Below are 13591 nucleotides of genomic sequence, written 5' to 3'. Positions count from 1 at the left end.
GGCCCTTAGATCAAACATCGCGGAGTTGTTTTTGAGATATTTTGATTAAATGATAGTTTTCTGGGCATTTTAAAATCTAGTTTTTTCTGATACACCCTGTTTATTATGGAAGTATCTTATGTGCTTTTCCTCTGTTATTTTGAGTAACTCATGATGCAGCTTCGAATTTCTGACTAAAATTTGCAGTTAAAAATATTCAGAAAATATAAATGATAAATAAAGCATCTTGTGGAATTAGTAGTAGAAATGCTTTACGTCTAATCAGTAGAAACGTTAAACTTGTTGTTAATCTTTCATCCCTCTTGATGATAATATCCATGCATCTTCCATTTTAAAAAAAATTAAAAACATTCGTTCATGCCAAATTACCTTGCCATATCCATTTATTATATGAACATGAGTGTTATACCGAGTTTTTCACCGCTGAGAAAAATCTTGTTCGATACTGCATGGTAAACAATCGTATTAAAATATCGCATTTCGCATGTGGCATTGTTGATGTTGAATTTTCTTTATTGTTAAAGGTCGAGCTATATATTGTTTATTGAAAGGACATCAAGAAAAAGTGGGGAATGTTGCTGGTTTTCTATTTCCACTCGGAAACCTCAATTCGCGTCCCGTGACGTAACCAGTGACAGCATCTCAAACATTCCCCTCTCAGAACGTGTCGTATCTTTTTAAATCGCACAAATATTTTGATTCGGTATTTCTGGACCTCACCATGCACGCGTTGTAATTTCAAGCCTATATATGATGTAATTTAAATTAATGGAAGTGAAAGGGGTTAATTGCAGATAATTGAATGTCCAAAACAAAGATTCACTTTTTGTATCAATCGAAAATATTTTCAAAAAAGTTTTTAAATTATGGCTCCACTATAATTAAACTATGGCGTTCAGTTACAAATGTGTTCAGTTATAAATTTAGGTCATAAAAAGTCTAAAAGATGCCTTTTCCATAGCCATATGGCAATCATCTATGCTTATATCGCTGTAATAATGATTGAAATTATATCAAAATTCCTCAACTCTTTTAATGCTTTGCAAAAAAGAATGCTCCAACGCTTCACGAGCATAGGGTCGATTATCAAGATCATGACTTATCAACCATGTCACAAACCGTTTGGCGTCACCATAATCAAGTGCGTCTAAATCAACTGGATTTCCCTTTGAGATATTCGTCATACGGTCTTGCAAAGTAGCTCCGAAGGGGTGTTGACCGCCAGTTAAAATGAAAAAGGCAATCATACCAATCGATTGGATATCAGATTTTTTCTTATAACGTCCAATTCTTTCTTCATTACCCGCTTGTATAACTTCGGCAGCCATCCAGCCTTGTGTTCCTTTCGCAAAAGTTTTAACTGTTGTTTGATTTTCTTTCAAAACACGGCTGATTCCGAAGTCTGCTAATTTCATCTGACCTTTTAGATCAACCAATATATTTGATGGCTTGAGATCTCTGTGCAAGATTCCTTGGTCATGAAGAAATTTAATACCAAGTAAAATCTCCTTGATCATCCTCGGGCCTTCTTCTCGCAGGTGAAGAATATTGTGTGATTCTACGTATTCTTTCAATGTTTCTTCACAAAGATCCAGAATTAAATACATGAAGTTTTTGTCCTCGAGAAAATGGCGATAGCTCAGAATATATGGCGATTTCGTTTTGTCCATGCGTTTCAAGACAGCAACTTCATTCTCATCGGCAGCTTCACGCAATACTCTTTTTACGGCAACTTCGCTACCATCTTGTAAAATCCCCACGTAAACAGACGTACCATATGAACCATGCCCAAGCAATAAATTCTTCTGTGTTGCAAAATACTGTAGCTGTGGTCCAACCTGCAAACAGAAGTGAAAAGTTAAAACAAGCAACCTTCTTCATGTACAAAACAGTGGCGTAGCCAGCCTGACGATTTTCTCCCGCAATGTAAATTTCGAGTTATTATAATTATTCATGTCTTTAGAAATCTATTGTTTTCCCAGTAAGTGAATACCAAAATATTAGCATAGCGGGACAAATCGACAGGCTGGCTACGCTACTGGTACCAAAGACGAATTCTCTAGGCAGGATTTCTCAATAATGGCAAAGGTTTCTCAGTATACAGTTTTACATAAATTTTACCCAGTCTTATGCTCTCTGCGCTGTTACCATTAGGCGTAATTTTCGTTTGACATTCCTTTCAATTGTGCTCTGTCAAGTGAATCGCTCGATCATTCCGCTTATTGGAAAAACGGAGTATGTCTGAGGTTCGCAAATTTGTGACGATATTTAAAAAAATTAATTCAGCACGAAGTTCGAATTATATATAATTGGGAAATACAGTGGCCAAACAAAAGCAAAATAACGGTAGTGTAATAAAAAAAATTTAAGTGGTATTGTGCTTAGTGTAATAAAAAAATTTAAGTGGTATTGTGCTTTTAAAAACTGAAAATGATTTTCCGACTCAATTTTTGTCAAATAAAAGAAACCTTGCAGGAAATCTCAGTATCCTCATTCTAGGCTTTGCAACATCCAACGCTCTGGTGATACGTTTTTCGGACATGGGTTGAATATACTCGCATGATATTCATGAAATGTTATTATTTTCGGATTTAAAAATACACATGTTGTCAGACAAAAATTATCTACCTTCTTTAGCTTTCCCACATCCATATTCTTCAAAATCTGGAATTTCTCGCAATGTTTAATGGACTTCAAAATCTCCCTTGAGCTTATCCCGAGATTTTTATTGCTTTGTTTTTCTTGGTTTTCCTTATATCAACGTTATGTATAAAAGAATTAGTTCTTGACAACTTTGAATATTACTATAGCTAAATAAGGGCAACCGATACGTTAAATCCACATTTAACAAACGTTTTGCATTGTAAGTATATTGATATTAATGTAAACCAAACGCTCAGCTAGCAACGGTCATTTAGATTAAAGTCATCACAACCACAGGCATAAAGCAGCATGTCGCATAGGCGTGGAGTATGAAGGGGGGGCTGAGGGGCTGAAGCCCCCCGAGAAATCTTCCAGAAAGTAATAATTGCATCAGAGCATTGTTGAATCTTTCAAAAGGCATCCTTACATACACATGAAACGGTATTATTATAGTGAATATAATAATATATCAAGCAACTCGGAAAAGCAATTGCGAAATACAGAATTTTCGAGTTATAAAATCATAAAATATATGGCAGCTTGTTCATTTTATCTTTCATTAGCTTTTCTACCCACAACAGCTAGGTAATAACCATTGCTTAATATATTCTCCGCCTATCTGGCATATAAACCATAACTATACCGATCCAACTATATATCAAGAGGAAATTTATTCTATTTAATTGTATCTAATGTCAGAAGGTGTTGCTAGCTAGATATCATGTATCTAAAGTTTGAGCCCTCTCAGAAGAAAACCAAACTCTACACCAATGAGCATGTGAGATCAATATAGAAACGAGATGGCTATAATACTAGTTTCATCAATTGGCCAAAGTTATCAAAAGAGATTAAGTTACATTAATTCCCTACACTTTAGTGTAGGTTCGCATTTAAGCGAATTTACTGTGACTTTCTACCGCCTCTTATTGTGATAAAGCATGCATGCTCTTAATAAATCGTGTGTTCAATTTCTACTTTTTCCGTCTCACCTTTTTTGATCTTTTTGCAACGGAACAAGATTCCCAAGTTTTAGTTGGCGTTACCACATCATATGCAATATCTCGGGTTGGAATGGACTGAGCAATGGTATTGTGAAGTATTTCAGGTGGAGTGGGGGTAGCCTTTGAAACGACATTACCAGGGTAGGTAAAGAATTGTGGAATGGCCTTACGAGTACCTGTATTCCTTTTTTGGGCATCAAAAAACCGAGTCAGTGGGGAATTTAACTTGGACCTTTCTTCCTGAAATATATTTTAAGAAACCTTAATGGCATCCTTCACACTATAGTGACCACCCCCTAGACAGGGGCTCTTATTAGAGATTTATAACATAACCATTTAGGAATCTACGCTCCCATCCACTCTTGACTCTATATTACAACGTAGGCAGACACTTATTTCAACAATGAAATTCAGAAAAAAACTTGAGAACGTGATAGCACACAACCAAAGACCTATACATTTTGCTACACACCCAAAAAGCTATTTAGTATTTCTAATGAAGAAGACCATTTTATTGTACTGTTACCTTGTTTAGCATGTTCGAATGCATTGGCGACTGACTACGTTTGAAGACTGTACGTGACAGGCCTGTGTCGATGACAATGTCATCTGGTTGTTTTGTTACTGTAATAAATTCCTAAAATTAAAAAAAAAGTTATTGATGTTTAATGCATGCAAACGATGTTCTGCGTTAAAAATATATATGTATATATATATATATATATATATATATATGTATTCTGGTAATCCAGTAGTGGTAGGTACAGAACATACATACTCTATCAAATGGGTTGTCATTTTCACCCAGTTCATCAAACAATCCTTCTCCATCACAGTTCTTTAAAAATCTTGTTGGTGTTGGAGTTTGATCTAAAGACATTTATTAATGCAATTGTACATGAATAATGTCGTGTGAATTTGTGAATAAAGAATTCAAAAAATAAGAATCAAATTTCTTATATAAATGGCCAAATTATACAATTCGCACAATTCTTGCATGAAACGAAAATGAATTGGTACTGAAGTAAATGTGGCCAAGTACACTTAAATGAAAGAGGAGCAGGGATGCTCTTGAATTTAATTTCAGATTTTCATTGTATTATTTGTTGCGCTATTTATGGGGCAAGGTAAAATAGCTAAATGCCCAGTTTTCCGATCAGCCAATTTTCAAAATGCTCAACTTTGCTTAAACCGTTTGAAATATATGCGGTTCATTTTGTGGTTAACAAGGGATACATTGGATGTATATGTGCTAAACCAAAACCTTTTTTACACACTTATCAAGCAAAACAGGTCTAGTTGAAGTTAGTTACTCTTCTATCAATGAACCCAATAAACCTTAGCTAACATATATTTCACTGCGTTCTAAAGTATTAGTTCTATATAATACAATTCATTTCGCTCTATTTATAGTAAATTTAGGTATAAAATTTATCTCTTCCTAATTTACTTTGAATATTAAAATAAAGCAACGTCATCTTACCGGGAATACTGTCTTCGCCTTTTTCGCCGTCGATGTTTAATCTCAATGAATGCGTTTGACGATCTATCCTTGGACGACCATTGTTCCTGAATATCTATGAAAAGAGGACAAAAACACGACATTAGGCTACATATATTTTATACGAGTTTAGTGTTAGACTGACGTTATTTGATCCCAACGAAATGACCTCATCTTTTCGAAAGCCTGGTTTTGCTACAAACCTGGCGCCATTCCGGAACGTTACACACAAATGGTTGGTCATTGGAACCTATGAAGCACAACAGGTCTAGTTAAAGTTGATCACTCTCTATCAAATCAATAAACCTGACATATATTTCAATGTGTTCTAAAGTAACAGTTTTACATTATTTTAAGAAACCTTGATACCATGATTTAATCACAATGATGACCACTGCCTTGGGAGGAATTCCTGTTTTGTAATAGCAATTTAGGAATCTAGGCTCCCACCCACTTTTGACTCCACAGCCCCGTTTACACTACAGTCAATTTATTGGCACGACACGGCTAAAGGGGGTACCCGTGCCCGATTTTATTAGTGTTCAGGCTATCAATACAAAGGCCGGGCACGAATGAAATGGGCACGGGTACCCGTTTTAGCGATGCCGTGCCAATAAGTTGAGTGTAGTGTAAACAAGGCTTATATTACAACTGTATAGGCAGACACTGATTCACCAATGAAATTCAGGAATAGACTTGTAATAATGTGATCATTCACCTGTGGCAAATTAACTTTCTCTATATATAGGTGAAAAACTATCTATATAAAAGCTATTTAGTATTTCTAATGAAGACGAGCATTTTATTGTACTATTGATACCTAGTTGTCCAGCATGTTCGAATGCCTTTGGGGTTTGAAGACTGTACGTGATAGGCCTGTTCACCACAGCACTTTCGACGCTCTATTTTTTATACAATATATATTAGTATAAATCAGTAGTACTTTACACATGAATACTTTGCACATATCTTTATTAATGACATTCTTAAGCTTAATAACCTCTATACCTTTTTTTCATGGGGTTGTTTTGTTGCTGTGATAAAGTCCTAAAATTTAAATACAAGTTATTGATCCTCAATATGCAAATGATGTTCTGCGTTAAAAATATACATGTATTCTGGCAATCCAGTAGTGGTATAGGTACAGAACATACTATGTTAAATGGATCGTAATTTTCACCCAGTTTATTAGGCAATCCTCGTTCATCACAGTTGTTGAAAAACCTTGTTGGTGTTGGAGTTTGATCTAAAGACATTTTTTAGTGTAATTGTAACGGAAGAATACGATGTGAATTTGTGAATAAACAGTTGACAGAATAAGAGTCAACTTTCATGGTTTATAAGGGCCAAATTACAAATTACAATTTGCAGAGCTGTTCGAACGAAAATGAATCACTAAAGTAGCTTTTGCCAAGTACACTAAGATAGAAAAGGAGCCAGCATGCTCTTGAATTAAATTTCAGATTTTCATTGTATTTTTTGGCTGGAAGGTAAAACAGCCGAAATTAATGCGCAATTGCATGTATACCATCAGCAAATTTTTAAAATGCCCAACTTTGCTTTAACTTTTAAATATATGTTCATTGTGTGATTAAAAGAAAAAGAAATTCTAAATTTCTGATAAATTTGCTAAGTCACATGCAGCACAACAGGTAGAGTTGAAGTTATTACTCTACTATATCAAATCTATAAACCTGACATGTATATTACTGCGTTTTAACTGATATATAGTTTATATGGCAATTTATTTTGTGTTATATTTAGTAAATTTAGACACAAAATTTATCTCTTCCCAAATGTATTTGACAATTAACATAGCTACATTAGTTCGAAACATGTTTGAATATTTGCGTTATATATCGAGCGTTATTTGTCATATGATATGAGTATAATGTTCAAAATTCTAAATCTTATCTGAGAAATTGAGCAGATGCGCCTTTACTTTGAATATTAAAACGTCATCTTACCGGGAATACTGTCTTCGCCTTTTTTGCCGTCGATATCTAATCTCAATGAATGAGTTTGACGATGTACCATTAGACGATCATTGTTCCTGAATGTCTATGAAAAGAGTTTAGTTTTCGACTGACGTTAATTTATCCCAACGAAATGCCCTCATTTTTTCGAAAGATGCTGCTATATTGCCATGAAATAGTGTCAGGTTCGGTACAAACCTGGCACTTTTGACTCTATATTCCCGTTTACAGTTAATAGTAATACTGGCACGGCACGGGTAAAATGGGTACCAGTGCGTTATTTTATTAGTGTTCAGAATACCAGTACAAAGGCCGGGCACGGATGAAATGGGCACGCAGGGCGAATGAAATGGGCACGCAGGGGTACCCATTTTAGCGATACCGTGTCAATAAGTTGAGTGTAGTGTAAACGAGACTTATATTATACAACTGTATAGGCAGACACTGATTCACCAATGAAATTCAGCAATAGACTTGATAATGTGATAATTCACCTGTGGCAAATTAACTTTCTCTATATATAGAACTATCATGCAGCAATTCAAGCTATATTTGATATATAAGGCAATCGCCTGGCAAAAAGCCATTTATAAGTCAATCACAAAATCATTATCAACGTTTCGACTTTAATATCTTCATCAAGTAAACTAAATATAACAAGCTTCTAGTTTTATACGGCCCCGTCGTATGCATGTATCTTTATGGACATGATAGAAAAGGAATTTTTGGAACAACAAGAGGTAAATATTTTTTTGTTTGGTTAGAAGGTGAGGATAAACTATTAAAGTTTATGAAATAGTTTTAATGAATTCCATCCCAGCTTGGAATTTACCTATGAGTACTCGCAGACCAAGGTAAATTTTCTTGATGTAACAATGGAAATTGATGATGGTCAGTTCAGAACAAGTTTTTTTTGTAAGCCCACTGACTGCCATCAATATCTACACTATGAGTCATCACACTCGCACACATTAAAAGATCTATAGTATATAGTCAGGTTTGGCGACTCACGAAAATTTGCTCACAAATAAGGAAGATTTTGAGAAACATCTCGAGGAGCTATGTAGTTGGTTCAAAAATAGATCATACCCTACATTTGAATTGAGAAAATGCTCTTTTAAGTCATTTTGAAATTATTGGGTGTTTAATTTGTGATATTGCCTTGTCTCAAAGATTTTGGGTTTTCTTTTAGGAATTCCTATCTTTCTAGAGATGTAAACTAGGTTGTGGTCACCTATACCAAGGTCAATAACATCTGTTGAAACTGTTTTCGTGTCATCGATTTTACAGATTATCAAGTCTAGAAGTGTTTTTGTTGACTCGGTTACTCTAGTGGGTTTTTTTTGTGACATTTGATACGTAATTAATAATTCATTAAGTCGTTTGAATTACGATGTTGCCTATTGTGGCTCCCTACAGGTGGCTTCCTACAGTTTATTGAAATTGTCAAATACTCAACACTTTGATATAACTTTACGTCAACATATGTAAAGCCGAACTTTCATTGGCAACCGTTTTTATAGCAACAGAGGCGTTTTAAATTGGCCGCCAAATAGAGTTTAATCAAGTTTATATCTGAAACGAGTTCGGTGGCCCCCTATTTTTTCGGATCACAAAGAATGATGGATAATACTAAGCAGTATTAATTAATAACAGCAAGTGGTGTTACTTGTAATGTTAGACTTCATTCAAAATTTTTTTTTAGTTGAATCAATTCAACCTTTGGTACTAAGGATTTTTTTTCAAAAGTATTTCTTCCATATACCCTACCGGACGCAGGAAATGGAGTAACGTCGATAACAGTTGATTTGCATTACGGGGATAGCGCAAGTTTCATGTTTAGGTCCTTTGCTCTTCATTTTATACAAGCAGACAATTTGATAATACTTGAATGTCACCCTTCCCTACTCTCATATGTATTGCAGATGACACACAACTCTACACCTCGTATTTAAACCTGACGATGCCATGAATCAAAGCCCTGAAGTTACAACGCTTAAATAAACGATGGATCATTGTTGAACTTAAGTTTAACACCAAGATGATGTTGATGATAAACTCAAGACAAAAATTGGTTGAAGTCTATATTGGAATCCTCCGAGAAGCGATTTTGCTTTTATAAACATTTAAAGAAATTGTCCATGAAGCTCTTTTGTGCGAATTTACACTTTTGTGATCCTGTAAAATACAGGGCGAACGATGAATGCCGTTCTTGGCTGGCGCTGTTTGCATGGTGTGGGTACAAGAGGAAAGGAAATTATTTCGTAGAAATTTTTAAAACGGGTATTTGGAAAGTATTGCCGGCCACATCGCGTTCATTATTCCTCTTTTCAATTTGAAAGTTATTGCTTGTAAGTTATTGCTTTGAAAGTTATAACTCACAACCATGCAGAGTTTCATATTATTGTCACTGCAAATTCTTGCAGTGTTACGATTTCACGCAAACATACCACTGGGAGTAATATAGTAAATTTTAATTATTTGCATAAATTTAGTCCCTGAAAGCATTACACGGGGTAATGATTCTTGGTTTAACACGAAAACCGTGAACTGAGAATGGCATTAATTTAATGTGAGGTTAACATTCGTGCGGCGCCAGTCATCTTGTTACAAACGTGATAGTAATTTAGGGTGTAAAAACGAGAATTTGCTGCCAGTTTATCTTTCTGTGAAGATAAGTCTGCCCTTGTCGCTAAACAGACGCGATCAGCAGGTCTAAGACAAAATATTGCTTCAAATAATTTATCAGACGACACCAGTTTCTATATATGCCTTCATAGTGATAATTTGTGCCTCTCAATTACTAATACTGCACTATAATATACCAAATATACCATAGGCAGCCCAATGGCGAATGGTTTTATTTCAAATAAAAGTGCACTAAAAGTAAAACATTGAAAATTAGAACAAAGCTATCCGTATTTTGATTAAACTGAAACATGTATCATTATTCATGCTAACTAAAATCCTGCCATCCTGTGTATTACACAACGGGCGACTCGCGTGCCTGACAGTGTTCAGACAATGTAGGCATTATATAGTATATATTTATTTTATATATATATATATATATATATATATATATATATAATTATATATATATATATATATATATCATATAGGCAGCCCAGACATTTTTTCGTTCTCGTGGCGCTCGCGCGTGTACACGAGCCTACTTGGTCTATTATTATGACCCAAGTAGACTGTCACAGCGAGAACAAAAAACAGCCAATGAGATTACGTATTCGTCATTTTCAAACGTTCTCAGAAGTCAACAGCGCGGGTCCAGCATCGGCACATTCAAAAAATGAGTAAAATATCAAAAACTTTTCGCTTTTTTCTCGCTTCCATAATTTGTTTTCAATATTAGAATATAGTCAGTGTATAGTAAAATTATCGTAGATTTCATTTCTGTTGTTATTTTAGCTTAGTTTTAGGGATAAATTGAAGTATTTTCGGATTGTTTCCGTGTGTCGATGTGAATACTGTGATTGAAGTTGCCTACCTTAGTATATATTATATATATAATAGCTACCTACATTGCCTTCTCAGACACGCAAGTCGCCCGTTGTAGGCTAAGTAACAAAAGTATATTAGCATATAAATAAATGACATATGTGTGAATTTCATCAAAGTGTACATTTTTAAATCAAATAAAACCATTCGCCATTGGGCTGCCTATGAATATACCCACCAAATTCTACGTCTTGCACTTGAGATTTCATACGAGAGCCCACAAACCAATCCATATCCCAAATAAAGTCTTGATTGAAGCAAATCAAATGAAAGTAACCTCATCAAATTAGAATTCAGCGGCTGAAATAACCCGAAGAAGTGTTATTGTGCTATGTTAGTGCAGTTAGTGCAGTTGCTATACCCGGAACTAGATATTTGAAGCTAAGTTTTCCGAGTTAGAACCGAGTCCTTTCTCATAATATGAACTAATCAGCCTAGTTCCTAGGCCTCATTGCGCGTGTATTAAAAATCTGTGACGTCACCGAATGAAACCGGCGTGAGAGGCCTAGCACGAAATGTTTTCTAATCCAATGTTAACGGCTCATAAGACATAACCGCCCATGTACGTACGGACTCGAGTTTACTCGATAGTCCATAGGAAGCCCAGACAAATGAGTTGAAGTCAATAAAAATCCGTAAAACACTTGAGATATGTGTTAAAATGAATTAAAGTATATGCAATTTAATTTTCTACAAAAATACTGTTAGGACCATGTATGTAGCGTGCTCCAGTGGCGCTGCCATTTGACTATGCAACTAGCGACGTAACTTACTATATTATTGGGAAGGATGGAAACTCTCGCCTCAATTTTCAACATGTTGAAGAGAACGCGCTGGAAAAACGTACACAAACCTTGTAAATTTGCCGAAATTTTCGTGAATACATGCGGGATGTAAGTACCTACCCAAAATGGCGGCCGGCAGAAGAATCTGATTGGTCGATCATTCTTTGTTTACCTTTCTCGACCAATCTGATTAGTCGATCATACTTTGTTTACTTTTCTCGACCAATCAGATTCTTCTGCCGCCACCATTTTGGTTAGGTACTTACATCCCGCATGTATTCACGAAAATTTCGGCAAATTTACGTACGTTTTGTGTACGTTTTTCCAGCGCTTTCTTTTGAATTCAGCATTATTTCTATTATGAAAGTATAATTTGATTATTTAACTTAAACCTACGGTAGGCATTTAGCAGTCGACGTGCCGTTTTACTATAGTAATTTGTGTTTTAATTTGTCAACATGTTGAAAAATGAGGCGAAAGTTTCCATCCTTCCCAGTAATATAGTAAGTTACGTCGCTAGTTGCATAGTCAAATGGCATTATGGCAGCGCCACTGGAGCACGCTACATACATGGTTCTAACAGTAGTTTTGTAGCAAATTGCATATACTTTAATTTATTTTAACACACATCCTAAGTGTTTTGCAGATTTTTATTAATGAATATTTCAAAGCCTGGCAGCATAATTAATTTCCCGTAGTTTATTTCAAGCAAAATATTTGACTAAGATCGTAAACTAACCTCAATATAGAAAGTTTTAGCTAAAATAAAACATCGAAAGGCGTTTAGCTTAATAAACGGTGGATAAGCCAAAATTTAAAAATACTCTCATACAACTTGTGAGTGCCTGAACATGCATTTTATGCATTAAATACGTACTTCAATCGAAAATTAAGCTACTTACATCGAAATATTTCAGCTCATTTGTCCGATAAAGAGATCATTCTGTTTTCCATTTTGAACTTATCCGCCGTGTAAGCTAAACGCCTTTCGAACAACCGGCCCCTGGAGGTCAAATTTGACTTAGTTGAGATTATAGTTTTAGTTCGCTGTATTAACTGATGCAAATACCTATATATGTAAATAGCATTACAACACATAAGTAAAATATGTTTAACAAAGAAGGGAATGGCGAATACATACAGTGTGTCCCAAAAAAGTTTCTCTCAAAATTATCTCCTTGTTTTTTAAACCTCTCTTAAACGCGCGTAATTATGCACAAGGGAATTTATTGAAATTATACTGTGTTACACTACAGGGTGTCTCAAAAAAACGAAAACTATTGAAATTACCCATAACAATGCAATTGTTAGAGTTTGAATGCCCAAGCATTGTGTTGGGACCCACAGGTGTATAAATGTTTGCCATACGCATTTTTATGCATGCATATGATGTAGTAAAATTTGCCTGTACGCAAAAATGATATTTATTAACAATATTTACAATTTACAAATATGGATAACAATACGTAAATGTGAATCTCAAGGACCATGACCTTCGACATGTCCCTTTTCTCTAGCAACACAAAGCATTTAGCATTTTATCATTTGCATTAAATCCACGGGCTGTAATTCGTGAACACGGCATACAAATTTTAACGAGTGATTTCAATAGTTTTTGGGTTTTTTTAAACACCCTGTACAAAGACTCTGTTTTGTCAGTTGAGCCATGTTTTTATTTTAAGTGGACTTTTATTCTAATTGGAGTTATTTCAAATTCAAGAAGCTGATGTCTATGCATCTGTTGATTTAGCGCTCAGGCATACAAATTACTAAATTAAAACAATAGAATAATTTCTATAGTGTCACTTTTTTGGGGACGCACTGTATAACTAGCAATATGTCTTGAGATAACAGTTTAACTGTAAACTGTCTATAAAATATCGAGTACAAATCCAAATCCGTACAATCATCACGCTACTTGTAGAATGACTTAATTATATATCATTACATGAAATGGACTTGAAGAACCACTTTCAAGTCAGATTCAAAAGTTGTACCCTGTTTATGTCTTATAGAGCCTATATGCCTTACAAAGTCTGTCTGAAGATGACTTTGTAAAAAAGTCGAAAATTTACAGTCTCAATCTGTGTCTTGTTTGAATTATATTTTGATTCTCAAGATGTCTTGTTTGTTCGGAATTTGCTTTTTACTTTTACTTTCTTAAATTGT

The 13591-nt window shown here is 34.9% G+C and overlaps 1 protein-coding gene across 2 annotated transcripts; it reads right to left on the bottom strand.

Annotated features, from left to right (window-relative positions):
- Window positions 1-839: 839 nt before the first annotated feature.
- On the bottom strand, window positions 840-10986 carry LOC114520966 (probable serine/threonine-protein kinase irlA). Of its 2 annotated transcripts, XM_028541330.1 has the most exons (11): window positions 7113-7200; window positions 6300-6391; window positions 6154-6192; window positions 5966-6047; window positions 5349-5395; window positions 5128-5221; window positions 4423-4514; window positions 4171-4281; window positions 3633-3884; window positions 2629-2751; window positions 840-1838 (listed from the first exon to the last, which is right to left on the bottom strand). In XM_028541330.1, the coding sequence occupies exons 1-11, from the start codon at window positions 7180-7182 to the stop codon at window positions 1014-1016; spliced, it is 1827 nt and encodes a 608-aa protein (XP_028397131.1). In that variant the 5' UTR covers window positions 7183-7200; the 3' UTR covers window positions 840-1013. The 2 variants fall into 2 exon arrangements, with proteins under 2 accessions (XP_028397131.1, XP_028397132.1); XM_028541331.1 differs by lacking the exons at window positions 5966-6047; window positions 6154-6192; window positions 6300-6391; window positions 7113-7200 and adding an exon at window positions 10816-10986.
- Window positions 10987-13591: the final 2605 nt, after the last annotated feature.

The sequence above is a fragment of the Dendronephthya gigantea genome, unplaced genomic scaffold, assembly GCF_004324835.1.
Source record: "Dendronephthya gigantea isolate DGI-Jeju-01 unplaced genomic scaffold, DenGig_1.0 000018F, whole genome shotgun sequence".
NCBI classification, from domain to species: Eukaryota; Metazoa; Cnidaria; class Anthozoa; order Malacalcyonacea; family Nephtheidae; genus Dendronephthya; species Dendronephthya gigantea.
Note: the sequence above shows the minus strand (reverse complement) of the source record. Positions and strands in the feature narration are given on the sequence as shown.